The 27,930-nt window shown below is 38.5% G+C and overlaps 1 protein-coding gene and 1 long non-coding RNA gene across 7 annotated transcripts in view; one reads left to right on the top strand and one right to left on the bottom strand.

Moving 5' to 3' along the window:
• LOC122357111 overlaps positions 1–20,721 on the top strand; it is a 28,373-nt gene extending 7,652 nt beyond the window's left edge. Inside the window, exons 3-4 of the long non-coding RNA XR_006252425.1 lie at positions 17,941–18,090; positions 20,602–20,721. This is a non-coding gene — a long non-coding RNA (uncharacterized LOC122357111). The remainder of the gene's footprint in view (positions 1–17,940; positions 18,091–20,601) is intronic.
• sobpa (sine oculis binding protein homolog (Drosophila) a) lies at positions 225–27,930 on the bottom strand. Of its 6 annotated transcripts, XM_043256334.1 has the most exons (9): positions 27,366–27,929; positions 20,624–20,695; positions 19,456–19,591; positions 16,697–16,894; positions 13,647–13,798; positions 12,703–12,726; positions 7,273–7,356; positions 1,157–3,223; positions 225–289 (listed from the first exon to the last, which is right to left on the bottom strand). In XM_043256334.1, the coding sequence occupies exons 1-8, from the start codon at positions 27,459–27,461 to the stop codon at positions 1,169–1,171; spliced, it is 2,817 nt and encodes a 938-aa protein (XP_043112269.1). In that variant the 5' UTR covers positions 27,462–27,929; the 3' UTR covers positions 225–289; positions 1,157–1,168. The 6 variants fall into 6 exon arrangements, with proteins under 6 accessions (XP_043112269.1, XP_043112271.1, XP_043112270.1 ...); XM_043256336.1 differs by lacking the exon at positions 20,624–20,695 and having other exon boundaries at positions 27,366–27,930; XM_043256335.1 differs by lacking the exon at positions 12,703–12,726.

Here is a 27,930-nt window from a genome sequence, read left to right as displayed (position 1 = left end):
AAGTAGACTGAAAACAGACTTCGCCTGAAGATATCGCAGTTGAAGGTCAAACATCACGTCCGATCTACTTCCCAGATTAACACTTTGTGTCAGTCTTTGTTTAGCCGAAAGGGGTGGAGACGGAGCAGACTGCTGCCCATATTATGTCGCAACGTGTATGTGCGTGTTTAGAAAAGTGGAGAAAGCAAGTTGACATCTTGATTGGCTGGATTGTGGATGAAGTCTGTGGACAGCTGATGGTCTCTGCTGAAGTGCAGTCCTCTTTATCCCTTTGGTGAGATGGTGATTTCTATAAGAGAGAGATGGGGAAAATGAAAGAGAGAGAAAGAAGAGAAAAAAAAGAGTAATGGGTAAATTGTCACATACAGCCTTGTTGGTCATTTTTGGCCTGTTTAAATGATTTATATGACTAAAAGGTCAACACATGGATAAATGTAAAAGTTTTTGTATTAAAGGGATAGTTCAACCTAAAATCAAAATTTTGTCAATATTTACTTCCCTTGTGTCGGTGGGGACTGAGGCTGTCAAGCTCCAAAATTATAAAATGATATCTGATTTTTTTCAGCAAGGATGCATTATATTGTTTAGAAGTGACAGTCAAGACATTTATATATAATTATTATAGTTCTTTTGAACTTTCTATTAATCAAAGATTCCTGAAAAAATTGTGTTGTGGCTTCCACAAAATGCTGATACGCTGAAACGTAAATTAATTCAATGTTAAGATATATTCAAATAGAATAAATACAGTTGTTTAAAATTGTAAAGTATCTCACAACTCTTCAAAAAAATATTAGCAGCATGCATTTTAATGCTTGTGTATGTTTGATATATTAATGAGTTATATAGACTTATATGAACTTTTATAATAATTTTGCTTCTTTTTGATGTTAGAAAGATCTTGTTAAACATTTATTTGTGTAGAAAAGAGTGAAAAAGTACATTTCTCAAAAATCACTTTTTGTGTTTTATGGAAGAAATACAGATTTTGTGCAAAGACTCGGGGGGGTTTTGTGCAAATTTTTTTTTAATTTTCTGTTTTTTGAATAATAATAATTTAACAAAAAATACAGTATTAGCGTTCAAAGCAATCTTGGAGTAAAGGCAGATGTAAGTCTTAAGACAACTAAAGAAGTGGACAATATCTAATTCTCACCTGTCCTCTATTTCACTTGTTCTGATTGCGGATACGCAGACACCTTCTCTTCAGCGGAGGCTCCATTTCCATTGGAACAGTTCCTGTTAATGGGGCTGTCAAGCCACAGGGCAAAATGGCAGCGGTTTTGTCAGCAGGTTTGGGCACGGGCTGAATGACACATCCAGGTTTGGGCATTAGGGGCAGGGCGTAGGCATGGTCCTCACCAGATGGGTCATCTTCAGGGCTCTGGGGTTTGTCCTCCCCTGTTACTGCGGTAATGGCAGACTGGTCATTTGAGCTTCTCTTACCTGCTGAGTCTCTTTCCGTTGCTAAGCAGCTGTTCTCTTTCAGGTCCTCTCCTTCTAGATCGGCCCCTGCAGACTCGTCGCACACAGTGGCAGTCCTCCGGCAAGGGTCCACTAGAGGGCGCTGCTCTAATGGAGGTGTTCTGATTGAACTCTCTGCAGTAGGCACATTACAGCTCCCATTAACAATCACATTGCATGGCGTAGCAGAGCCAGGTTCAGATTTAGCTGTGGTGGTGTTGCTAGGAACAGTGGAGGCGCTGCATGTGATTGGTTGAGAAAGTGGCGGAGTGCCGCTGCAGTAGGACGGGTCGGCACAAGGCAGAGCCACGCTAGCCAATGGGCTTTCAGTAATACTGTCTCTGTGGTTATCTTCTATTGTACCTGTGCTAGTACCAGCAGACCCATCTACCTCAGTTTCACACAAAACTGCAGGTGGTGGGCTTAACCCGGGCTCTGCTTTTACCTGCACACAGGTTACAGCCCTCTGGATAACTAGCTGTTGCCGGGAACGACGACTGGTTGTTAAATCAATGACTCCATCTGCTGGTGTGTCTTTGTGGGAGTGTCCAGAGCTTCCGTTACCAGAGTTCTCAGTTTTAACTCTCAGCTCTGCCACGTTTGCCCTGCCTTGCTCCGTCTGTTTGGAAAATCCTGGCGAAAGTGTATCCGAGGTGGGAGGGGCTTGCTGAAAATCCCTCCCCTCCCCTCTGGAGGTGCTTTGAGAAAATGGTGGCGGTGCTTTTGAATCACCCCGCTCGCTTGCAATATTCGGAAGCGTTCCGTCATTTCCTGGTCGGTCACCAGAAGCCTGCGGACTGAATGGTATGGGCACCGGAATGGGTATGGGGACCGGTAATGGCACAATCACTGGATAGGGCACTAATAATGTTGGTGGTGGCACTAAGGGGGCTAGAGAAGGTATGCCAATATTCATAATGGGCGGAACTGGGATGTGTCCAGCTGGCATCATGTTAACTGGGGGGAAAGGCAAGCCTGGCATGTGGCCACCGGGATGAGGGGGCATCATACCCGGAGGGTTCCCAGGAAGGGTTGGGGTGGAGGATGGGTGTATGTGGGGGGAAAGGAGCGGGCGGTGCATAGGGCTTGATGGAGGACCCAGAGTCCGTGGAGGAGGTGGTGGCCCAATGCCAGGAATCATGGGATTGGAATGAGGGCTGTTGGGGCCTGGGGGACGTAGGAACGGAGGGCGAATCTGCTGCATCATCTGGTGCTCCATAAACAGAGGAAGAGGAACTGGGCCACGGGGTGTCATGACCATCGGCGGGCTGCCGGGTGGCACACCCAGAGCTGGATGCAAACCTGCTAACGGTGGCGGAGGAGGAGGTGGCGGTAACACAGGGCTTTCGTGGGGCCGGGGTGTGGGGATTTTAGATGATGATGACGATGATGACGAGGACGAGGAGGAACACACAGTTCCAGTTTCAGATGGTGACCCCGAGGTGGATCCAGAAGGTCCGGCTCCAGTGTTGGCACCCCCTGGTGATGGTGCCTTGCGACTGCGGAGTTCGTTTAGAGGTGCACTCCAGGACTCGGGTGTAAGGAGCTGTACACCCGCTGCACTCTCTGATTTCGTATCACTTGTGGGGAGAGGAGGGTTACATAAACCCCCTGGCAGTGCGGCCTGAGTCTCTTTATAGAATATGTCCATCTTATACTGGTTCAGACACTTTGCACTGCAGAATTGGAGCCGTCTTTCCCCCGCTCCAAAATCCAGGTATTCCTTAGTGTGGCGGATGTGTTTGCACCAATCGCAGACCTGTAACATGAACAACCCCAAAATGAACATCCTAAACTAAAAATTAATACTTCACAATATTTATATTAAGACATACTAATCCAAGCACACTATGGACTAAGACATCATTGGCAGAGTATGGTTGTCCTTCTCTATCTGACAGCACAATGTGTGAAGAGATAGTGTGTGTGTTCTGTGAAGTGTCAGATCTATATGAGACTAGGGTTTTACAGAACAGGCATTAAACATAACAAACTAAGTCTGAAGAAAATGTGGTTTATGTCATGAAATATTCAAAACAAAATTATAATTATAATTTATACACACATAATAAATATAAACAGTACACTCACATATGTTATGTAAACAAAAACTTTTTTTTGGATGTGTTGGTTAATCACAATAAATTGTTTGACAGCAGTAATATATATAATTATATACATATAACAATAAATAAATATTATAATATATATAATATATATATATATATATATATATATATATAGAGAGAGAGAGAGAGATCATTATTATTTCCCTTATTATTGTTTTCTAACTCATCCTAACACATTGGCTTTCTGTATTTTTGACACATGCATTCTCTCACACACAGACACACTCATTACAGGATGTCAGGAGTCAGCTGCCCAAGGCAAGCTGCAGGGTCAAACTCTGACAGCCACAACTAAAAGGTTTTCCCTTCAAGGGGCAATTATGCATGTGGATTTTGAGTGTGTGTATGTGAGTGTGTATCTGTGGCACTGCAGGTGACACTAACTGAGAAAGACAGTGACAACAGACTGAGACAGACAGGAACGAGGGGCTTAAACCTGTGAGACAGGAAATGTGGTTTGCGTGTGCATGTTAGAGTGAGACAGAACTGGGGAACTCTGGGTAATTAAAGAATATGACGTGTCCTGCTAACACAAAGAATAACCTAAAGGTGGGGGGGGGCCAAACCACAGAAAGGTGAACGTCAACATAACTATCCTATAAGAAAGAAGTATTATTGAATGATTAAACACAGCCTCTGTCTCACTCCTTTCCTCTGACACTCTTTCTGCCAGGATAGTTATGTCTGTCCAACCACTCAACAAAACTGTCTTGGAGTTGATAAGGCTGTCACTCTCCAGAGAGGAGGTCAGTCAAAGTAGTTGAGTGCAAAAAATTTGCCTCAGGCCTGGCGAGTAGAGTACACAGAAAGAGATTTGCAAACACTGGCTTGACATAAAGACAGGCAGGTAGACAAAGACAGACCTGGCAACACAACTACTGTAACTGCACACAGAATGGGGAATTCACAAAGAATGAATTGCATTGTTCATTTGCATGCACTGTTTCAGTTGTTTTAGCTCCCAATTTACTAAAGGTTTATGCAAATTACGTAATGGTGCAAACACACCCAAATACTTGTGAATTGGTTCTGAGTGCTAGCTTGTGGTATAATTATTATTATTAGTGTCTATAACAAGCCTAATTAACATAAAAAGCAGGCATGTTTCACGCTAAAATACTATACGGTAATGTGCTACATTCTTGAATTTGCCCCAAAATGAAGTAGAAACAAATGACACTCTCATGCTATAACTACACACAGGCTGAACGCAGTGGAAATCCAATAGTTACAAAGCCCTATGCATGCTTTGTGTGTACTGTTTACTAACGCATTGGCAATTTAAAATTTTGATTGTAATGCCAATACCACATTTGAATCCGAATCAGAATGTGATTTGCCTCAGTCCTGCCTGAGCAGACTGCAGAGAAAGAGATTTCTCTTAAGACTATAGTGAATTGACTGCCAAAGCCAGAGTTCCACTGAAGATAATGAAGGCATTAATCATATGCCACTACTGTCAATGATGGACATTTATCACACGGATAAAGAGAGAGAGAGAGAGAGAGAGAGAAACGCTTGCATACATATTCACATAGCATAATAATACAAGTCTATTTCCAAAACGTAAAATTGTTTCTTAATCAGTTATGGTAACCTTATTTTCAAGCAAAAATAAACATACCTAAAATAAGATAAACTTGCATTGGGTACCTTTTTACCCCAAAGTGCTTCTTGCTGTACAGAAACTATTTTATGCTATTTCTTAATGAGGTTTATGTTTAAAACTAGTGGGTGACTTCAAAATATATTCTCAGTAGAAAGTCTTTTTATACTACTGTTGCTTCTCAACTAAATTTGTCTTGTTTTAAGGATGTTTAGATATTTTTACAGTAAAATACCGATTAATAAAAGTATCAATTTAGAACAAATCAAAAGAGAATGAATATGATTAATTAGAGAATCTACAAACAAATGTACATCTGCTTTTGAATTGGTAATCCAATCTTTAGCGCATTACTTGAAGTGATTTGATATGAAAGAAGCTTGCTGCCGCAGGATGATGCGGAGGAAAACAAGGCTGACAGACACCACTCATTCATGAATCAATGTGATTTTCAAATGAAGCCTTCGCTCTGTTTGAATTGTGGGAACTCTGACCATGCCAGTTAACATGCACAAACCAGCTGAAGGCGTGCCTGGATATTCTCAATTATAAATGATTTTCATATTTCCTGAGTTTAAAAAGCGAGACAGATGGAGACCACTTAACGAGTCATGGCTCTCTAAGAGAAATTTTACTGCACATTACCCTAATGGACTTCTTTTCTCTCTCGCTCGCTTCTCTCTACTGTCTCTCTCTTTCTCTTAATCTTTCACTCACCCTTATTTTGCTTTGCTCTCTCTCTCTAACATGCTTGAGAGGTAATTACTGTCATTTACTTCTGCTGTGGCCGTTAAGCCGATGTCCGTGACCATGCTGCGAGTAGCTGTACGCTCTTTTACTGTAATTACCTGCTAACGTACGGCTGCCAACTCAACGTTAGAGAGGAAGTTTCTGTGCTAATGCTTTTCTTTTTCCATCACGCACACCCTCTGACCCCAGAATGTGTCTGTTCTCGACTAGCCATATGCTGATTTTATACACACACACACCTACTCACACATGCACATACCCCAGTTGTCCATTCATGTGGAAAACGGTAACATTCAATGCAAACAAAAACATGAAATATGGAATGTCAGAAAGAAATAACAAACTGTTTCTACAGCTAATAAAGTAGATAAGCAGAACACCTCATGATCTAGTCTTGAGTTAGTCTTCTTGAGTTTGTGATTTGACCAGTCTTGTGTCAAGTGCTAAGTCTTTATGAATTTAGCCCCCCACACTCCAAAAAATATAACAAAAAAACAAATAAGAAATCATGTGATTTCTATGTACTGTCAGTGATGGATATATAGGTACAACATCATCTAATGGGCAATATTAGACATTTCATAGGTATCAATGTTAATGTTAATCTTTATAAACATGAATCATTAAATAACACTGCCAAATGTAAATCTTAAAATTAATATAAAATTTTCATACCGAAATGCTACATATTATATTGTGATTGGTATCTTGTATACATTTGTAGCATTTAAAATGGCTGATTTTAGTTTTTATTTAATTTATAATTCATGGAATTTTCTTATGTATTTTATTATACCAACCATTAATTGTTTATCAGTCAAAACATGAAAGTAATTGTTTTGTTTTTTGTATTGGCCAGTATTATTATTATTATTATTATTATTATTATTATTATTATTTGGTGAATCCTAATAATAGAAATGAAATGTCACAATTAAAACATAAATGCCAAAACATCCCTTTCAAAAAAAATGAACCATGGTTTTATTATTATTGTAAAATTGAAGTGTAGTAAAGTGTTTTGTTGTTGTATAGGTGATGCATAGGTTATCATTTGTTGAACAAAATAAATACCATGATTAAATTATGATTATTAAACCATGTTTTTTTTTTTTTTTATTAAAACCATGGATAATTTTTAAGGAATATTTAGACAAATTATAGACGTATGTCTTGTCAACATCATATTTCTGAATTAAGACTTAAGACTTTGAGACATGGCCACAATCACACAATCTTTCTAAAATCTAAATCATCTTAATCAATATGCATTTGCTGTTTCTACATCTCTAATTTTGGGGTGTTAAATGGTTTATATCTTACAAGCACATCGCTGTTTGTCTTGAGGACAAGTCTGGGCGTGTCTTTGGACAAGCTGTGGTGTGGAACGCCCTCCTCCTCTCTGGCCTAAAGGAAAAACATAATGTCCCTTTTTATGCATGGCCAAAACTGAAAAAAAAAAACACACATAACAGATGTAGAAAAGAAAGAAGGAATGATGTGAATGAGAAATGGAGTGAGAGAATAAAAAACAACATGTGCTGACCTGAACAGACATATAGAAAATAGAGATATTGTGTTAGTGAGTATGTGTGTGTGTATCTGTCTACATTCAAATTCTGTAATCCAAGGTTATATATTAGTTTGGTAGACTAAAGCAAGAACGATTTTTAATTATATAAGATTTTTTTAATATCTCAATTAAAAGCTGAAAAAAAAAGATTCAGAAATATTCTACAAGATTAGTGGAGAAAACACTGCTGAAACGCTCAACACTAAATTAAAAGAAATGTCACAAAATAGCACAGAAATAATTAAAAGACAACAATGATTTTTATAGCATATCCTTCATATTCTCAATGACTTATTCTGCCTCTGAGCACCCGAATGTCACTGCTGACAAACACCTCACTCACAAAAAAACACAGAAGAGCATCCGTCTCCACACACACACACACACTTTTGCCATCTCCGGTCTTTATTTTGTGTAGTGTCTGTGACCCCTCTGGACTTGAGCCAACTCATTTACATATAGCACTAATGAGGCTGCATACTCTCTTAACACTCACACAAATGGCATATCCGCAGTCTTAATGACTTGAGGCATGACGGTGCTCTAAGAAATAACCACACGCGCCATTCATTTGCACTGTGAAGCCTCTTTCATACACACAAGCACAGATGAAGCCACATGCAGACACACAAAACCCACTGAACCTTACGGCTTATTAAATAACCAAAAACCGCAGTGCTCGATTGTGTATGTGAAGACAACTCTGTGCCTCCGTATTGTAAAACATGCCCCAAATTGCTGCAGTGTGTGTGTGTTATGCCACCTGGGCTTTAGCATTTCAACCACATCTCTGCCAACCACCATCTGGGCATCACACAACCCAACCCAGGTGTGTGTATGTGTTTATGTGCCTTTTGCATATTGCCAGGTAAAATGTACTTCTCCAAGGACAGAGATGGGTACACATATGAGGCACATTCTGAAATACCCATGCATACACCCTATCTATCTATCTATCTATCTATCTATCTATCTATCTATCTATCTATCTATCTATCTATCTATCTGTCTATCTGTCATATGGGTGAAGCAATGAATTTGTTAGCTGACATTAACCCATTAACTCTATACAAGCATTTTTCCACTGCTTTGACATATTGCATCCACTAATATGTAAGTCGCTAGAGTGGCCAATGTCTATGTATGTGTAAGACAGTGATTTGAGAGTGTGTATGTTTGTTCTCCTGGCTAGAAGCTATGAAATAATCACCCTGCACCGTGAGTCACAACGCCATGGCAACAAGACCTGAGGAAGCAGAGGCCCAATAGCTTCAACACTTACACACACACACACAGACAGAGCTAGAAGAGTTTGTTTCAGAGGCAAAGAAATTGTACTCTAGAGTTCAAAATAGGAATGAATAAATAAGTTGCACGTTTGTGAGCCTGCAGTAACTAAGTTACCGGTTACAAATGTATAAATGTCCTCATTTGTTATGAGTGTATTAATGAAACGTTCGTATATAAATCAACATCACCATTTACTGGCTGATAATTTACACTCTGTCAGATTTTAACACTGTAATTAAATGTAACATTTAGTAGAGTTACAATTTCTCCTGACACACACAGGCACACGGTGCAGGAGAAAAGCACAGGCAGAGTGAAGCATGAATGAACCAGTAGATGAGGAAATTAATGTCAAAAGTCAAGAAAGGATGTTTAACTTAGTAAGATCCAACACACACATCTCCAGTGACTTTTTTTCTGTCTCTCAATTGTAAAGACCTAACCCTCACACAAAGACATCCTTTGGTGTGTTTAGATGCTGACCACTGACTGTGCCCACAATGTACTGTAGGTGACTTCAGGCTTTACTAAGCGTCTTCAGCTTGTATCATTTGTCTTTCATATTCCCATTGTTTTGTTCTCGCTTCATCTGAGCTGAACATCAGTCTGTATGCTGACTCACACCAAAATACTGAAGAATATTCACACGCATACACACACACACAGCATATGGCAATTCAGTCTACACTCCATTTTTTTCTTGTTTATATTGGCAGAGTTGCATTTAACTCTTTCATTCTGTTTTTATGGCATGAAGCACTAACCGGTCTGACTGTCTGTCTGTGTGTCCATCTGCTTGGCTTTTAAAAAAAGGGTTGCTTCTCCCAGGTGTCCAAGACTGAGGTTCATTTTTACATTTTTATTTTCTCTTTCATGCAACAATTCTTGTTTAAATTATTTAGGCAGTTTATATAACATTGGTCATTTCTGCATTCATGATAATACCATGTATTGTTATGTATATCAAGTTACCTAATGATTACCATTATTATGTACTAAAGCATCCTGCAATTTTACTATTTGTAAAGATTTTTATAGTTTTTATAAAATCAAGACTATGACAATATGATAAAAGACACCACCGTTCAATAAGTAAATGCATTACTTATAATAATCAGAAACTGTAGACAATTTATTGTTAGTTTGTTATAATGTAATGCTCTTTTTATGTGCAGCACGTGTTCCTTCAATCACTTTGCAATTCATTGTGCAAAGTGTGCAAGAAGTAACTTTTTTCACACATCCCTTTTTTTTAATTAATAAAAAATCTAGTGTGAACAAAAAAGTGTTCAAAGACCTTTCCATTTTAAGAAAAAAAAGTTTCTTTCTAGAATTGAGCCAAAGCAGTTAAAACAACTGTAATAGGAACTTGCATTAAAATGTTTTTGATATATTCTTTTGATAACAGTATTTTCATGATACAATTTGCCGCTAAAGCTACGCTGCAACAAACTCTCACTGGAACAGAGTTAGACTGACCACAGTTGATTGTACTTACTCAGCCTTGTTCATCACAAATACATTTCAGTCCTATTCATCTCAGTCCAGAACAAATCACCATATATGGGCACACTTCTCTGTATTCCAAATATTCAGTTACTCTAAGGTTTCATGAGGCTAAAAATATCTTGTCAAAATTCATTAGCTCAGCACCTACACACACACACACATGCAAATCTGAGGATTTGGACACTGTAAAACGAGCCCTCTGTCTGACACAATAAACACAATACTATAACAATACTGTGTGTGTGTGTGTGTGTGTGTGTGTGTGTGTGTGTGTGCGCGTGTGTGTCTGACAGAGGTTTACCACATTTCCTCTGAGGAGGACACTCCTTATTCAGACACAAACAAACACACACACACATACACACACACACACACACCTTTAATAGGGAGGAATTATAATCACCTGAAGCAGCTGGTGTGAGGATATTTTACTACCTGAGGTGGGCCGGTGGGATGATAGAGATACGTATGCATGTGTATGCTTTCTCTTTTTCCGTTTTGAGTTTTGCAGATGTAGCAGCTGCAGGTATTTACTGCAGTAACACCAGACCGCAGGCAGACCCACCGCCCCACAGCCCCTCCCAGTGTCTTATTTCACACACACAAACACAATACTGCTTATCTTTGCAGCTGACCTTGTGGTGTACATGACAAAATAGAAGGAGAAAATGCTCATTTAATCTATGTAATAAGCGTAATAGAGTTTCCCCGTCTTAATGAATTATAGAAATAAAGGTGGAGTCGCAGTGGTGGCAGAACTCCAGGAGTATCGTCAAAGGAGTGAAGTAAACAGCTCTATGATTGGTGGGATTAAATGAACATGCTCCTGCCAGACGTTCGTTTGGCATTCCACAGACGCGTCTCCTCAGACAGCATCCAAACGTCTACAGACGTGCCAAAACGACCTCACAGTTTACACTATAATAATCACAGACTACACTGACCGCATATCAGATGATGTCACTCAGCAGACACCGTTCTTTTTTATATGTGAGTAAATAAATGACCAAAATCTGGACTTTGAGGATAATTCTAATAACATTTTTTTGTAATAGAAAAATTAGACTACAGAACTTTAAGCTCTTATGTGAACTTCATAGGGTTAAATCAATGTTTGACAAACATAACCAGGCCATTCCTCCAATAAATTTATCTACATTGCACAAAATGACTTTGCAAAAGAAAAGATAATCTGTCCAAATCAAATTCCACCCCAAATTGTAAATTAAAACCTATATATATATATATATATATATATATATATATATATATATATATATTATATTTTTGTTTGTTCTTTCATTAATTATATTATATTCTCATAAATGTAGTGCATTTTTAATCAACATAAATCATTAGATATAATAAATATTACAATAATCTATAAATATTCTATACTTTAAATAATGCATAATTGTTTTTTAAACAGTAATAAGTATTAATTCTCATTCACTATGGTAATAATCAAAATTTGGGGTGTTTAATTAATGTTCAACTGTCATGAAATGTTACAATGCAAAATTAATGAGTAAATAAAATATGCTTCATTTTTAGAACCATTAATTTAAAATATATAATTGCCTTTATAAATTTTGTTTGTTTTTTTGCTTTTGTTTTTAATTTTGGGGTAAAATATAACCCAAAAATATGAATATATCTAGTTTCTAACAGTTTTGAATTAACTGTCATGGAATTAAGAGTCGTTTTGTGTTTGTGTGGAAAGGTTCAAAGGTTCTAGTAAGTATTTTCAGTATCAAAATATGTCCATCTATCTGCTTGTTCTTTAATCTACTTTCAAGTCATGTTTCTACATTCAGCTATGTGAATAATATGTATGACCTCTTCAACCTATGATTTCTACAAATGAGAAAAAAATTAAGTATTTTTTTTATATATATATTTTATGCAAATCTGTAAGCTTTATGCCCCTGGGCATCTACACTGCTCAACAATTTAGGAAATGTATACATATGTCAGTTTTGTGTAGCCGCATGTTTTTTGTGTGTGTGTGACACAGACTACTGTATGCATTTAGCTTTATATGTGTGTGTTTGTGTGTGTAGCGCCAGTAAAGCTCATGTTTGTTGGTCTGTTCATGCTGTCCACTCTGTCCTCAAACACACCACACACTAAGCAAGGGGTGGCTGTGAACAAACATGCATGCATGTGGGAGTGTGTACGCATGCATGCGAGACTCTTGCGTGTGAAAAAGTGCATGTGTGATGGTGTATTTGTGTGTTTGCAATTGCGTGTGCTTGTATGCGTGTGCCTAAGTGTGTTTGCATGCGTCCATGATATTATGAGTTCCATCAGTGAATAAGTGTACAAGAGAGTCTCTAACACACACGAGGAGAGGAGAAATCCAAACACAGTATACTTACACTGCAATTCCTCACATATCCAAGCTTAGATAGAAGAGAAAACACACAATCAATATCTGTCTCACTCTGATGGCATGAGGTCTAAATCTAAATGTTCAGTGCTGTTATGCTGTACTGTGCTATACCTTTTGAGTTCTGTAATTAAGAAAAAAAACCAAATAATTATTGTGTTGTGTTTTAAGAAAATATTTCTTCTAAAGGCCAAATAGACTTTCATATGGAAATGGTTCATATGGTCTGGTGAATGTCTCTTAATTATTTACATATTAACAACAAAATGAACAGGACGGAAACAAAGTTAAAAGATTGAGCAAAAGCTAGAAATTGCCAGTTTGTTTATAATTCATGCAATTTTTTCAAACAGGGTTGAGTGACCTCAACAAAACATAACAGAGAGTATTTAATCCATTGCCATGAAAATTAATTTTTTAACAAAATGATGGTTTATTTGTAAAAAAAAAGTATACTGTAAATAATACAAAAAATCTAAAGTGTAAAGCGATATATGTTAAAAGAAAACGATTCAATATTACCCCCATCTTTAAAACTTTGAGTTTAATATTTTAGAAATGTAGAAAATGTAAAAATGACTCATGCCATCAGCTTGTCTTTGTGTACCGACCATGTTCAAAAATATCAGTGAAGTACGAACAATAATGGATGAAAATTAAAAATGTATTATTGTTTAAGCTGGTCACAACAACGGCCTAATGAAAACTGTTTTTAAGGAGAGTTACTATATAAATACCTGCTTCTTTCAAACCTGTCACTGTCTGAAATGTATTAAAAAAATATATATATATATAAAATAATTAAGGATTTTAAAGTTTTGAGCCAGAGAATTTAGTAAAAATGAAGGTTAGGGAAGAACAGAAGAAGTGACATCAGACAGAAGGAGCCTGATTGGCTGAGGGGACAGGAAGAGGCGGAGACTGTGCATTTACCTTGTTGCGTTTGAAGTAGGCACGTCGACAAGCAGCGAAGCATTTCTCACTACAGAAACTCTTCAGTTCAGAGCCCATACTGAGAGAATAACGCTTCACTCCCACCTTCTGACACCACGCACACATTATCTGAACATTAGAGGTGTCCTCCTCTAAAAAGAGAAAAAAGAGAGAGAGAATGACAAAAGATCTGTTCAGTCAACATTTTGAAAATGAACGAAAGTTCACATCCAACATAAACTTGTTTTTCTTTGAATTACTGAGAAGTACATCAACATATGTTGATGTTGCAGTGTATCTCTTTTTATTATTATTAACAAAGAAGAATAGACTGAAGTGCCTTTGCCATTTATACTCATATACCAGACATCATATACCAGATGATATTCTCAACTTCAATTTATTTTTACCCACTGATTCATCCACCACCAACATACTATAGACAGACAGCATACAATGCACAAACACACATACTCTGGGTGTTTGAACACCAAAGGCAATCTTTCCCTCACCAGCCCACAGGGGTTAAGAGAAACCTGTCATCACGCATCACCCCGCACGCATCTTGGCTATATACGTTTGTATATTTCTTGTGTGTGTGCGTCAGTCAATCTGCCTACATCACAGCGCATGCCACATGATGTTAGATCTTTCCCATCATGCTCCACTAACAACTAGAAGCTTGCGGGCACAAGTGTTCGGGTTTGGGTGTTTGAAGTGTGAGCATATGTGAGTGTGTTTGGGAATGGGGGTGAGCGAGCTTGTTGGGGCCACAAAGACACACCGAGCCAGTTGATTCAAATGCAACTAACACTGCCACAAGAGAAAACTGCTCGCTTTTTTTTGGTGTTTTCATAAGATTGAGTTTTGTAAGATGGGACTCCCAACATAAGATTTAGCGTGTGATCATTTTAATGTGTCTGCCCATATCAAATGGTTTCTCCTCAGAGATCTTTTACACTCTCACCCTCTAGCAGCTGCTTAATGATTAGATAAATCTGAGTGTGTGGAGAGAAAATGTCTGCCCATTAAACTTAACCTTTCCTCTCACCCCTCTCTCTGTTTCTTCTTTCTTTTGTAATGAGCAAGTTATATTTTAAGATTCAGAATTATGTTAAACATGTCTCCACAGGCTAAGCATACAACTCCATAAATCCTCTTCTGACCGACCAAATCAAACTAATCAGCACAAGACGATAAGATCAGAGCAAAGAACCAGAAATCAAGATAGTGTTTTCATAGTCATTTTTAAATTCCTAGCTGCAAAAAAAAAACAAAAGAAAAGTACAATCTGGTTAAGCTGCCTAATTAGCTTAACCAATGATATGAGTGGGGAACGAGGAGACCTATTTATGACTTATGCAAACTTCCTGTATAAAACGTGTAAGATTTAAAGGAATAACACACTCAAAAGAACATTCTGTCATAATTAGCGTACATCCCAGACTGATTTAGTTTATTCTACCAAATACCAAAAGAGCAAATGTGCATTTATGACATGTTTGGAGCTTGTCGGTCATCGTCACCCCATTCACTTCAATTGTATGCAAAAAAGCTGGATGTGAGTAAATGATAAAATCATAAAATATTTATTTTTGCGTAAACTGTTTCATCTGAAACCATCCCATTTTCAAGCTTTTAAAAAAAACTGAATCTTTACACTTAATTATGAGAAGAGAGAGAGCCTGTATAGATGCCTTTAGATTCAGCAGGCTGGAAAAAGTACATAAAAAGATTAGGTGTATAAAGATATAAAAAGAGCTTGCCTAACAAACTGCATCATACAGAGCAACAAAGACTCAAAGTGTTCCTCTAGAACCCTCAAAGTACAAACATACAAATATAAAACGGTTGCCATGGAAATTCTGTTTGTTTTTCCTCAGCACAGCCTCACTGCTCCATCCGAATCCTGAATTTAAGAGGGTTTGTGCAAGTATGTGTGTGTTTGTGGAACATCCGGCGGTAGAGCAGTACATACCTGCACTTCAAAAGCCCTCTGTCACTATGCGCATGCTCATGAATAATTCAAGAGGGCCACAGGCTAGGGGCGGGGATGGGGAGGGGGGAGTTGGCTTCTGTTGCTGTGGTAGTTAGCGAGTCTACACCATCTGTTTCTCACCACATCACACACATTAACGCACACATAAATACAAGCGCACATACATAGACACACACACACACACATACACCAGTGCACAGAACACTGGTTTAGGGATGCACCTCACCATGGTGCCGTCCCATCAGACACCATGAGTTTGTTCTGCTGCTCTGCAACACACTCTCTCACCAAACAATGAGAGTGGACTCATTGCACGCTCATCTGCATTTTATTTACATTTATAATCAAGGGCATTTTTATATTACATACTACTACTAAACCGATTAAAGCAAAAATGAATAAATATTGTTTCACTAACCTTCTGTAAGTGAGTGATATGTTGACGTATGCTGAAGTAACCACTCTGAATGATTCACTCAGTTAATCAATTAAAGATTCGCCAGAATGATTAAAGCCGTGACTGCAGGCCTTGTCTGAAACCGTTTTCTCTCCGAAATGTTTTGAATAAGTAAATGTTTTGTATTATTTTGATCGTGTAACCTACCAGCATTATCTGCGTCACTTAACTGTGATTCACATCACATCATCTTTTGGGTGCTTTTTTGCCCACTTTTGCTGTTATCATACGGCAATATGTGGCAGATGTTTATCTCAAATTTAATTTTGACAGCAAACTCACAGACTTTTTTGTCTCAGCTCTTAGCAATACATAGTTTCAAGCGGTATTATAAACACTAATGTTTCAATTACGTCTGTGCAGTCACTGAAACTTTCACGTTTAGCTTCAGTATCTTAGGGAAATGGTTAAAATGTCGAAAAACATGCGTTACAGTGACAGAGGGACAGTACCGTTTTATTGTTTGGTTTAAAAGACAATGATGAAGTATGTAACCTAATACAAATATGAAAACTCTGTTTGTGTACGCTATCAGGAATAAATACATGTGTGTGCATGTAAGTCAGATGCTCAAATACTGCCTGTGTTTCTTACCTGCTGGTGCTTTGATCAGAGGGGGCGGGATTAAGGGCACTATGATTGGCAGGCCTCCGTGCTCCTTTGAGGAGGAGGGGTTTGCAGACGCCTCGGCTGTCACTCCATTCCGTGATGTCGGAGTAGAGCCAGAGCTGTTGGCGTGTGGAGGAGAACCACTGCTGTTCTCTAATGTGGAGGCTTTTGGCAAAGAGTTCTCTAGAGAGGAGAGAGGTAATGGCAAGTCAAGTTTATGTTTCACAAATCAGTCACAGTGTGAAATACATAAGGTTAGTGGGATCTATATTTGTTGTGGGAAATGTCATTGGTGGGTTTTACTGTCATGGCCATCAAAGTCGATATGAAACCATAACTGACCTTGCTTACATTCTCACTGGATTTACTGAGAGAAAAAAACATGCTATTTCAAATTTCAATCAAAATAACTTGCTCTTCCTCAGAAACTTTTTTTTTTGCATTGACAGATTATTTTTTGCTGAACTCCCCTATCACTACCCAATAACTTTATAAATATGGATAAAACCAAATGTATATTAGTAGTAGTAATAAATGTAGTATTTGCTAGTAAACAGTACATTACAAAAGTAAAATAGACTGTGAGAGTAGGTGTGCATAGTCAGTATTTACAGCATAAGGAATTGTTCAAACACAACTGAACATATTTTCTTCAGAATCATTGTATTTTTTTTTTAATTCACAAGTCATCCATAACTCTGGGGCCCTGAGGCTCTAGCAATCATTTAAACGCACACATCACATTACTGTTTTGACTTGCAAAATGACACAAAACTGATTAAAATAGCTCTTACAGAGTCTAGTGAAGACATACTACACATACACACCTCCACCTGCAGCAAATAAGACAAGATTCAACAAGGACACCCAAACAGATTACTGGTAGATAGCAGAAAAGCCCATTTGTAACTCTAACGGCATGCTCGTTTAGAGACGATCACGGCTAAACGAGTTAATTAAGTCTGATTGTCCTTCCCCTAATCTCTCCACTTCCAGCAACGTCAACCAACAATAGAGAAATATCGTAATCTGCGGCTGTGGATTTGTCTGACGGCAGAAAGTAATTACGGCGAGCGTCACATGGCAGGCGTGGTAGGTTGGAGAAATGTGGTGCTAGCTGGGAACGTCTAATGCCTAAATCACCATTTTCTTTAATGGAGGCTGGAGTATGGACTTAGTAAGGAATTAGCCAGCTCATTGTTTCCGCATCTCTTTCTCTGTCCCCACAGGGCCGCAGAAAAAATGGCTGACAGTTTAAGACTCGCTAATGCTCTGGCACAGAGGCCAGCCAGGAGACAGCACGGAGGGTGCAGAGATAAAGCTGTGGGTTTATCGGAGGGCTCTCGGGGGAACGACGGAGAAAGTTCAGGAATTTAACGGTGCATTCTTTTATTAACAACATTTAAAATCTGACAGTCCTTGTTTTCGTTCCTGTCCTTGTCAGGATTTTGTCTTATTACCGCTCTAGAATTCCCTCTAGGCTCTTTCCGGTGGCAAACAGGTTTGTGAAATTAATCTACCACAAAGAACCTATGGGGAATTAAAGGATGATAATATGATAAAAAAAAATTATGCATATTAGTGTCGAGTGTTCAGAGGGTCCAGAAGGTATAGTTAGACACTGAAACTTTCTCTGAATTAAAATTTTAAAGTCTGTGTGAATCATAAGTTGATTTTTATTTCCAGCAGAAACTAGATATTGAGTAGAGGGCGGGGTTTATTTTTGCACTCCTCCTCTCCGTCTCTCACTCATAGCAACCTAAAGGTTAGAGGGGTGTGTTTAAGGATATTTTCCCTAAGCCGTCAAACTGACATCATCAGAAAAGGAATACCATTCCAGAGCGAAGTAAATGTTCAGATTTTGTTAAAAGATTACATAGACAAACTGTTTATTTTTCAGCAGATTAACTAATTATTGCCATCAAGACTAAAAGTAAATAAAGTCCTTTTTGATTTCATGCAAGCTTTGAGTCTAAACAGAAACATTTTTTAAATGTTTTTGAAAATAGTCTCTTATGCTCACCAAAGCTGCTATTTGATCAAAAATACAGTAAAAACAGAAATACTGTGAAAGTTTCTATTTTACATTAAGTACAAAAAGCCTGCCTTGTTGACAGAGTCTATTTACACTAACTCTGCACACCAACACACGTGATTGGTTTAGTCAACTTTACAAAAGACAGTCAACTGTCATACTGACACAGATACTAAAACGTATGCCGTACTCATTTTAACGTGATTGAACCGGGTTCGAATTCACCTTTTGGCAAACTTTTTTCCTTCCTTTTCAAATTTCAAATCACATCAAAAAAGCATTTATGTGCAAGAAAAGTATCAGGCAGGGTTAGGATAGGTGCAGGGAGGGCTTTTTTGTCTCACTAAGGTGGCATCCATTTATATTTAGTTATTTTGCAGATTCTTTTTTCCAAAGTGTCTTACAAATGGGATTTTAATTTAATCCTAATTTAATCCTAATTAAAAATGTACACACAATAAGTTGCATATTGTCTTACAAAACCGAGGTGCAGATTATTAGCCACTTTTTGCAATAAGTAGTAGAAATAGCAGAAAATCCTTCTATTTTAACATAATGTAAACAGAATTTACAGCTATTTGCTCTTAGTGGAAATAGCATATCACTAACAAAAAGCTGCTATTTTCACTTAGTGCAAATACAATCCATTGCTATTTGCACTTATTTTGCATGCCTTTCAAATTTATACTTTGTTTGCGCCAGATCTCACCTTTTAGTACAGAGATGTGTTGCCGCATTTCTCCGTCAGGGTAGTTGCGGATATCTATGTCATCTGAGTCTCGTAACTCCACTTTGTCATATCCGTACCAACCAAGCAATTCATTCATGGTGTTTTCAGCAAAACTCTATAAAGAGAGAGCAAAAGAGAGAACCATTTAAAACGCAACTTTACCTTTCGCACCTTTTCTTTATTGTAAGGAATCGTCCTCATTTATGTCACTGCAGACAATGCTGACATATCATGGGTTAATTTTACTAAAACCTATTTTTTGATTACTGAATTACTCATTTCATAATGCGTTCTTACTAAAAAAGGCCTACATACACATACACACACAAACAGGGAATCTGAAAGAGTGAATAATTGCAGTCTGTTTGGGAGGTGTACTGCACTGAGACAATCAATGTAAAAACCTCTGAGTGGCAGATTTTGCAATGCGGATAAACAAAATCTCCACAGGGAATCTTATGTTTGCATGGCTACTGTGAACCAAGGCCAAAAAGTGGTTTCATCCAAGAAATCCACTTGCTCATCGATAGACCAAATCCGACTGAAAATAGCTTCAAACGTTTCATATCCCTTTAAGAAAGAAATCTGGAGAGGCTATAGACTGACCAAGGCATCAAACAAACATCTAAATATGCAAACAACACTAAGCCAGACAACCGGAGAACAGAGGAGAGGAAGAAGCATTATTAACAAATCATAGCTGACCGGACCACAGCAGAATCCATGCAGCTTTAACCTACTAGACAAAAAACATCATACTCTGAGATTTTAAAAGGCATTTATCCTGCATCTGCTGACTCATATTTACGCATTACCTCAAAAGAGCAGTTATACTTGTCAAATATTTTACTGGATGTTTGTTTAATGAATAAAAACCTATATGCAGAGCACAATTTAATGTATGGAGTAAGTGTAAATCAAATGATATTATACAATTATATTGAATATATACATTTAAATAAAAAAATAAGTTTAATTGTAAAAATATGTAATACATGAATATGAAATTATTTATTTTTCCCAGCTGTTTTAAAATCTCAATGTGTTCATAAGACATAAGGAAGCATATAAACATTCATATTTATTCCTATGTATTATTTATTTTTGTCACTTTTTCTGTTTTAGTCAGTCTGTGGGAGGCTCTCACCATCAAGTAGGGCGAGTTGCCATGGAGATTGCCTGCCTGCCCCGCCCCTGGGAGGGGCCGATTGGACGGGACCTGATGAGACACGAGTCAACAACTGTCAATCAAACAAAGAAACTGTCAGTAAATCGCATTAACTGTCAAGCAGCATACTATTGTTATGTGTTTTGGGATATATACATACTCAGTTAATGTGGTTTGTATTTACTCACCAGCGTACACTATAGCACTGCTTTCATGGACACACATAGACAGGTAATCTAAAATGGCTAAATGACGAATTCACTCTAATTCAATGTAATCTTATACGTTATGATTTAATATAATGTTTCATCGAATAGCACATATGTGCAATTTACAGTACAAAGTGATGAAAAGCCCTTCTCCACTCCTGCACTGCTGCTTTATGGCCACCAGGTGTCTGTCCTGCCTCTGGTCTGTAAGGTGAGGTGTCTGTTTTAGGATTGAGTTCACAAGGTCAGTCACAATGCAGTAATCACACCCTGTCCACAGGAAACCCTACTAGACTATATCAGCACAGCACGGATCAATCTAGAATCACCTGAGCCTCAGTTCTGAAGAGTTTTGTGGCACTTCTAGAGTTCTGGTCGTCTGGAAACACCAGCTGAGCTGAGTTTAGAGGGGTTCAACAGTTCCTCCACAGGGCTCACCTGACTTACAGTGTTAACAAGGGGTCACAAAACTACTCAGGTACTCACCAAAGGGTCGAAGGTAAGGTCACATTTGTCTTGGGGACAGTGATTCTTTATTATATTAAAAAAATACATATTTACTTAATTTTATAGATTTATTATAGAAAGAGAGTTATAAAATATTTTCAAAAGAGGAGAAAAATATTCTCATTAAAAACAGGGTGCCCCGTGCTCAAACTTTTAAAAGCAAAGGGACAAAAATCAAACTTGATTTAGGTCCACAGGCCAAAAGTAATAAATAAACAAATGCTTTTTAAAAATGTTAAATTGTTTTATGCTAATTACATTTTATTATTATAATTGCATTCAAGTTTATATTATTGATTACATTTGAAAATGAATCAAATATATATATATTTTTTTAAATACTACGACATGAAAAAACAGAAAAATTTCCTAATTTTTTCCTTCTTCTTCTTGTGAAATGGCATGGCAGGCCAATTCAAAGGTCATTATAGGACAACTTTGGCTTGTAGGCCATACATAGATTAGGCGTCTCTGATTTAAACACTTTTAGAAAAAGACATTTTAATTGAAATAAAAGGTTTAAAGCTTAACATTTTTTACTATTATTTTATCCACTCAAACTACATGGACAATTCTGTTCATACACATGTATTGATTACAAAACAAGCTTAAAAACCACTGTTAGAAAGCACAGAGGACAACTAATAGTTTAAAACTTCCTTGTGTGCATCACCACAGTGAGTTAGTCTTTAATAGTGCTGCCGATCAGCTTGAGTTCTGTCAAAGGCACTAAATGTTACTCCATACACATAATTGCAATCTGAAATTCCCTGCGCTCCTCCCCTCTGAAGGCCGCCTGGTAATTACACGCACTCTGATAAAACCCAAAAATCACAATGAAAAAAACAGATAGAGAGAGAGAGAAAAATACTGTGCTTCCTCCCTTGTAGAGACTAAATGAAATGGGAAATGTTTGGAGAGAACGCTTTTCACGCTAGACTGTTACAAGTTACAAGATACGAAGCAGCAAATCTCATTCCCTCTCTGTTCGCCGTGATTGTGACGGCGGGGGGGAATCGGACACCCTGCGCTCGGTAACAAGAGTAGGTCACTGTACACCATGATAAAATTCCCTCCTCCCTTCACCAACTTTCCTTCTGACCAACCGCTCTTTCCCCCGTCTCTCTCTTTCTCTCTCTCCTCCCAACCCACACTTTTCCATTCCCTTCTTGCTTTTTTCTCTTGTCCCTCTCTCATACCGAATATCACTTTCTTTTTCTCTCTTCCATACTCTCTCTCTCTCTTTCTTTCTCCCCCCACTACCACCACTACGCTCTGCTTTCATTTCCATCTACCTTCCTTGATATCCGATCCGGCCTGTATTCTCAGCTTTCAGTTTTTACAGCTTAGGCTGCCTATTGCTGTATACATTCCTTTCTCCTCTCCCTCTCTCTCATCCCCCTCTCCGTCGGGGCAATCACCAGCACGGGGCTTATTTTACCATGCTGCACATGAAAGCAGACGGAGATGAAGGCAACACTGTCAGACGTCTCTTCTGTGTATCTCTCTCGGAGGTATAATCCTCCACAAGGCCACTTTGTGTACAATCTACCGTATCTCTCTGGTTCTTTCCTTTTGCCTTTTTTCCCTTTGTCTCATTTCTTGTAAGTAAGAGCAAAATTAAACAAAGATTTGTTTTAAACAGCACCAAAGCGAGGGACTCCTCATAGGCTGGGTGTGTGTGTGTGTGTGTGTTGGTGGAAATCTGATACGTGAGAGGGAGAAATTCATAATGCTCAGGTCTCAAGTTCTCACTGAGGCAATAAGAGAGAAGTGCAGAGTAAAATGCAGATTGTATTTATACACACACGCTCTTTATGTGTTACAGTATGCTTTGTTTCTGCATGTTGGGAGTTTTTTTAACATAGGTAGAGACCTTCAAACAGGAAGTGACTTTTCCTTCACCTTTAAAGAACAAGCAACTTGTTCTAAATTTATACATACTTTTAGGGAAAAAGGTACAAATCAGTCACTACGGTGGTGTCTTAAGGCACAAAAGCTGAAAGGTACCTTATTTACTCCTAAATAGTACATATTAGTATCTAAAGTAAACGTATCAGTGCCTTTAGTGACAGTTTCATACCTTTTTGAACTCACTGAGCTTTAGAAGGAAAAAATGAACGAAAGCTGGTATACACATTTGATAATACAGCTGGGATGGAAGTATTTAACATTGCTGTGATTTTCGTTCTGTTACCGACACCTGTTCGCGCATGTATCTCAGACCCCTCAAACAGACCCTTGCTCTAAACCCTCTTCTGGTTACTTGACACCGCATATCAAATTTAGCTTTGATTCCACAGAACCTGATCTGTGTCTGTTGACGCAAATGTTTGGGGAAAAGTTTTGTTTTGTCTCCATGGCTTTGCTGTTTCCTGTTTTTCATGTTGCGTGGAGCGTGACACGCGCACATTGTTCATCTGCACCGTTTGCATATGCATGGGACCACCACCCTAAGCCGTGGCGGCGTCTCTGTGGTCTGTCTGTGGTAACTGTATGGGGTATCTAGGGCACCTGCATGTGTCTGGAGAAGATATATGGGATGTTGTTGTACGGATGCAACCACAAATCCAGGGTTAGGGAAACCAAACGTAATAATTTAAGAACTAATCTTTAAAAAAACAACATTAATGGACCACTGTTTTGAATTATGCACTCTTAAAATAAAAGGCCATTATTGACAATTGTGATTCAAGGAAGAACCTTTAATATCCATGGAAACTTTCCATTGCACAAAAGTATTTTTGGGGAATTATTGAAATGCTTCTCATAATAAATGGATCTTTTTGCTGAAAGGTTCTTTGGGAGACCCAAAAGTTTTTCCCTTTGGAACCTTTCAATCGTCAATGCCTCAGAAGACATGACTTTGCATGTATAGAGGATATAGGGATTTTAAAGAATATTTTATGATATTTTAAATGTTTTTTTTTTTGCAAAAGATTAGTTAAAACTGAACATTTAAATTATTCAAGTGGCCTGCCAATACAAGTGTATAAGATCACAGTCAACCTCACACTTCATCACATAACTGCTTTAAAAAACACTCTTCATTATTCATTTTTGCAAAGAGGCATTTAATGTGCACAATCCAATGAGAAAGTTCGCAGGGTGAGAAAGGTTCGTTGTGGGTGGATGTCTGTGAAAAGCACCTGTGTGTTTCAGGACAGGAGGCAATTATGATTAAACTTCTGTCAGTTATTTGACAAGTTCCTATGATGAAGCATATAAATGTGAAATCTTGTGCCTTAGTCCAGCTAGTACACTATACATGACAAAAAAAGACATACCACAATATTCATTTGTTTTAAATCTATGTACAAACTATTGTACCAGCCATTACCCAGCATGCTCAGCAAATTTGATATTGTATTTGCATGTGTCGACGTATGTGTTACCAAAAAAAAATATGCCTGATCACTATCAGTGTGTGATAAGGTGTCTTATATATTTATATTTATATATAGATATAGATATTTATATATAGATATACTGTAAATAAAAAATAAAGAGTTTGCCCTAAAATAGTTGGGGTTCAGTGGCCCTCGCTCTGTCAAAAGCCAGGCAGAGATCAGCCTCATCCACACAACACCCTGACAAGGCCAACACTCACCACAGACCGTTGGAGATCAGCACGGTAACTGACAGAAGAAAACGAGATGAAAGTGTGTGACAGCTTTGAAGTTTTAGGAGAAATCACTGAATTGCACTGAATTTAATGTATTAAAGATAAGTTACAGGCTTTAAACTGAGATCAATAAGCCACTGCCTACCTTACTCAGGTGACAATTTTTCAAAATTCTTCCATATGCCCAACTTATTCTTGCCATATTTTGATCTCCTATTTTGTAAATGGGTATATTATCGCTTTATACTACAGAGTTGAGTTTTGTTTTCAAGGTCTTTATAAGTAGACAGTATGCCAATTCTTTTCAACTCGTCATGTATGTATCATGTTTTTCATAATGACTTTGATAGGTTTTTATTTGTTCTACATTTAGTATTGGAACGGAAAGAACATAACAGAAAGCAAGCAAAACTTATTTCAACAAATGGAGAATTCACACCGTTTTAGAAGCAAGGTATTTGTTCAAATGCTTTTCGGTCAAAAACTGACTGTACAAAAATTGATTCCTTATTAAAGGAAATGTCAGCAGTGTGAAAGACAGTATAAACATGTTACATACGCGGCGTTGTACTTTCACTTCAATTCACTAAAGCGCAAACCTCCTCAAAAATCCTCAAAAAAAATGTATGAACCAAAGTGAAACTTAAATCTATTACATATTTTGTATTAATTACAACTGCAAGTAATACTCACACAAATAATATATAAATATATATTTTTTCATTATTTTTTATTATTGTTATTATTATAAAAAACAGTAAAGTTATTTATAGTATTAATTAAGAAAATTAAGCCAAGCCAAAGTCAGTGATGTAGTCAACATGCATGCAGCTGTTTTTGTTCTCATTTGACTTAAACAGGAAATGATATCACAGTGAGAACCTCTATATTCCCAGATTTATTTATTTTTTTTATGAATATGGAAGGTGAGATGAAGTCAAACAGAATAACCTGAATGGAATTTCAAGATTCATATTTCAAAAATGTACAATAATCGTAAATAAATCATTTTAAACGCAACTAACAATAATATAACAACTGACATATTATTTTAAATAATAACTTAGGAGGGTTCCGGCCCCTCAAACCCCCAATAACTTATATCTTACAAGTAACCGCTCCGGAATGAGTCGTTTTCTGCAAGGGCAGCATTGCATCCTTCTCTTGTGTGTGTGTGTGCGCGCGCGTGCGTGCGTGCTTGAGTTACGTCAAACTGAAAGATCGGTGGCGTTTAAGGAGACCGGGGAGACGCACGCGTGTATCTCCGCTACAGGTCGATCAATATCTGTCAAATTTAGAGCCCCGGCGGACCGGTGAGCCTCGCGCAGGTTCCGTCAAATAATCACCGACAAGAAAGAAAGCGAACGGAGCAAATTCACCGAAGCCACACACGCGTTTACTGTGACCGAAACACGTTATCTAATTAATAATAACACTAAACGAAATGTGTCCCTGTATACCACGACGGTGCTATCGAAATGAATGCAGCTCGATCTGATGAAAAGCACAGATAAATTGTGGCGTTTCCAAAACATTAGGCTGCATGGCAGCTGATGCAAACGCTTCAGACAATGAGCACCACGAAAACAGAAGACAAAGCGCCTGTGTGCGCCTTCAAAACACACTTATGCGCGGCTCCGCTCAAACAGAACAAAAAAGTGAAAGAATCTCCTAGCTCTTGAATGAACCAAACCATGATTGCATGTACCAATTAGCCCAAAAGGCTTTTTAAATGTGCATTTGTCACGAGCAGACAGCGCTCAGTTAGTGTTGAACAGATGAACATCTGGAGTGACCAGCGCTTCCAATCAGAACAGCTGGACAGCTGCGCCCTTCCAACACGTTTTCTATTTAATTATCGAGTTTTACTCTGTTTTCGTACATTTGCGTTGTTTAGCAGAGTGATAGTAACGTACTAGTAGTAGTAGTAACGCAGCAGTTTGACGCGGAGACTGACGCACTGGATTTTCCATCAACGGTGGAGCCAGAAGGGGATTTCACTCTAAACCTTCTCGTGATGTGACCGTGGACATTTTATACTTTACGAGCATATGAGATACAACGCGCATATACATGTGTTTAAGTAAAATCCATAATTCAATATAAACAAAATAGATCATCTCAAGCGCCGGAAAGCAAGACTAGAGTGGTTTGGAAGGTGTGTGAATTAAGCTCAAAAAAAGAAACGAGGGGAAATAATGCCGACCTGTTCTGAAACCCAGAAAAAAAAAAAAAAGTTAGCTGATTAACCCCAAACACACAGTGCTTGAATGAATCGGTTCTCTATATTCAGTCCGAGGGCGGAGCGGCGGTGCGCTCAACGCATCCAAAAATGACAAGCCTTTATGGGCACCAGTGAGAGAGCGCACGCACAACCTACCTTCATCTCTGCGTTAATTTCCCTCTTCACGGGGTGAGCTGGCTTTCTGCTCCTCTTGTTTTCCGGAGGTCTTCCCTCTTTCTCCATCTCAGCCATGTTTTCTTTTAATCTCTGTCAATATTTGGGGGTAAAAACCCCGCGGGCTCACGGCACGGAGCGAGGCGGGGCCGTTTCAGAGTTGCGGAGTGGCAGCGAATGGCAGGCGTGCGAGAAGCCCCAGTGAAGTTGATGCTGCTGCTGCTGCTGCTGTGGGCTCACCGTGCCCGGTGGAGTCAGCCATCTTCTGCCTGCTATTTCTCAGCGCTCTGAGCGTGAGCAGGATCGAGCCCTCTCGGAAAGCCAACCGAGAGGTTGAGAAAAAAGAGCGAGCCAGACAGGGGGAGGGGCCTCCGCCGTAACTCTATACGGCCACGCTGATCCCGGGAAGGCTATTTCCTCCCCAATTTTCCACAGATCGGTTTTCACTCAGGACTCCACGCGTGGCGGAGGTTGTCGCGCGATAGGAGTGAATAGGTGCCGTTGTCTGATGTGTTATCGTTCACCCCGCGCGCGTTATCAGCGCTCC

Source organism: Puntigrus tetrazona, chromosome 13 (genome assembly GCF_018831695.1).
Source record: "Puntigrus tetrazona isolate hp1 chromosome 13, ASM1883169v1, whole genome shotgun sequence".
NCBI lineage: Eukaryota > Metazoa > Chordata > Actinopteri > Cypriniformes > Cyprinidae > Puntigrus > Puntigrus tetrazona.
Note: the sequence above shows the minus strand (reverse complement) of the source record. Positions and strands in the feature narration are given on the sequence as shown.